The sequence below is a fragment of the Nanorana parkeri genome, unplaced genomic scaffold, assembly GCF_000935625.1.
Source record: "Nanorana parkeri isolate BGI_ZX_2015 unplaced genomic scaffold, ASM93562v1 scaffold448, whole genome shotgun sequence".
Taxonomy (NCBI): Eukaryota; Metazoa; Chordata; class Amphibia; order Anura; family Dicroglossidae; genus Nanorana; species Nanorana parkeri.
Window position 1 is genome coordinate 1,161,140 of NW_017306716.1, and position 2,403 is coordinate 1,163,542.

The 2,403-nt window shown below is 41.2% G+C and overlaps 1 protein-coding gene across 1 annotated transcript; it reads left to right on the top strand.

Moving 5' to 3' along the window:
- The first annotated feature begins 1,237 nt into the window (after window positions 1-1,237).
- On the top strand, window positions 1,238-2,092 carry PNRC2 (proline rich nuclear receptor coactivator 2). The gene has a single exon (XM_018560314.1). The coding sequence runs from the start codon at window positions 1,262-1,264 to the stop codon at window positions 1,664-1,666; it is 405 nt and encodes a 134-aa protein (XP_018415816.1). The 5' UTR covers window positions 1,238-1,261; the 3' UTR covers window positions 1,667-2,092.
- The last annotated feature ends 311 nt before the right edge of the window (window positions 2,093-2,403 follow it).

The window sequence follows — 2,403 nt, forward strand, 5'->3', positions numbered from 1 at the left end:
TGTACTGCCGTTGGTTGTTTGGCTTTTCCTGTGCACGTAAGCTGCCTGTTACTCCTCCTCCTTCCTAGACCCCTCCTCTAAGTTCATATTTTTTTTTCTTCCTAACAGCTGTGCAGACTTCACTCCACACCATCCCCGGCTGCCTAGAGCCCAGGGAATTCATGTTGGATTTGGACCATCACTGGCTCATGCAAACACACTTTGGCAATGAATGTGAATGTGCAGGGCTGACACCATGTGCTTAGGCATTCAGAGCTGTGTAGTCATGTTGGTAGGTAGGTGGAAGAATACTATATTTCATGTCAGCCTTCCACTGGGTCTGGCTCTGCCCCATGACCCCCAGGGCAACCCAAAGACATAAATTGAAGAGCCCACAATGCCACCAACACCTTCCCCCATCATTCCTGTTTTTGTCCTTGCTCCAGACAGGTCCCATGGGGGACGGTTTTGTTTGTGGGTGTGTTCCCTCGCCACATCCCTCCCTGTTTCAGCTTCTCCAGGGGAACAATTCTTTAATGAATTTAAAACATTGGTTATTGAGCTTGTATTCCACAGATGTATGGTGTGTGGTTTTTTTTTTTTAACTCCCTTCTCTTCCCCTACCCCTTGTGCTACCTTGATGTGCACTTCAAGTATGGCTAGCTAGTGTATGAATATTAAATTAAAATACAAAGATGTTAATTGTATCTGTCATAAAAATATTACTTTTATTAAAGTGCTAGGAGAAGACGTTCCATCATTGTATTTTTCTCATGACTCTTCTATATCGGAACTCAAAGTGAGAGCGGGAGGGGAGGTGCAGTGTCGACCAAGTCCAATCAGATAGCCATGTGCAAAGCAATTCTATTAGTCTAATATGTTCTCAACCACTTTGCAAGCATGTATACAGCAGGGGAGGGCAGAAGAACTACTTTGTCGATTTTTGCCTTTGTTCTTCTAATGTCCTTTCAGTATTAGAGGCATTGAAGTGGCCATTATGTAATGATCTGTGCCATGAGCAGCAAGCTTGCATTCCTGACCATGAGGTGTGATGAGAATTTGTTTTAAATAAGTATGGCTCGACAGAATATTTTTCTTAGAATAGTCCACATGCATATATTTCAGCTGTGTATTTAGCAGGTGTTTAACTTTAAATCATAAACGTTTCCAGGAAGTGCATGTTGCATTAATCCTAGTGTTTGTTTGGCATGTGGGGGTTTTTTATTTTTTTAATTCAATTTTATCTTATTTTTTTTTATTTAAGGTGACGTAAAGTTTGACAATGGGAGGAGGTGAAAGATTTAACATTCCTATTCAACAGCATAGGCTTAGTCTCGGCAAACAGAACAACCGGCAAAAATTAGTAGAGCGGAACAATCAGAAAATCAATACTTCTCATGGAAAAGACAGAGGTCGTGGTCCATCTGGCTTTGCATGGCAGGCCATGCAAAACAGAGCAAATAATAATCGTTCCTCAAACCAGAACTGGTTTTCGGGTTTCCCTGGGCCGAATAACTTCTTAAATTGTGATGAAAACCAGAATTATGCCGGTGCCAAATTCAGTGAGCCACCATCACCAAGTGTTCTTCCAAAGCCACCAAGCCACTGGGTACATCTGACGTGTAGTCCTGCCGACAAAGAATTCATGTCTTTCCAACTGAAGACACTGCTGAAGGTCCAGGCCTAAGAAGCCTGGGAAAAATCAATTGAGCAGATACAGGCCATTACCGAGTTGCAAGTTGAAGACTGTTTCTTTTTCGCTTCTTCAGCTATTAATGTATCATAAGGCACATAAACCAGTATGAGATGGATCCGCTCTGGCTAAAGTCACTCAGGAGCTAGACTGAACTTAATGTGAGGAGACACTTCTGTGAAGACTCCTGCATCTGAAGCACTTTTTTTTTCACAGCATCAATTGTGCGTATTGCACTGCATTTTCTTGTTTCACCCCCTAACCAAATTAAGTATATACAATACTTTGCACTTGAAGTGAACTGGTGGGTGCATCTAAAGCTGGTTTGGAACATGTAGCATTCTCCAGCTAGTCTTTACCTGTACTTTACCTTTTTCTTGTATATTTTTAATTTGCTTGTGCTGTGATGACTCTTGTGTACATCATATTAGAACTTCTTCCTTTTTTTTCTCTTTCCTCTTTCTTGGAAGCCTTAGCTGACCTGTCTTGAATTAGTCTAGCATAACTGGGGTAGATGCTTTAGTCCTGTGCACCTATTTTGTTTTTTAGTTTAAAAGCAATCCTGCATAGCAGCGATCCAACTTTCAAAGCAACTACAGGCTTGTTTTTTTTTCTTCACCATTTCAATAGTAGGAGGATGGGTGTGCAGACCGATCCTTCCAACACTGGTTTATAAGTTAAGTATATTACTTTTATTTAAATATGTGCCAACTAACACTGCATGTTTGCAC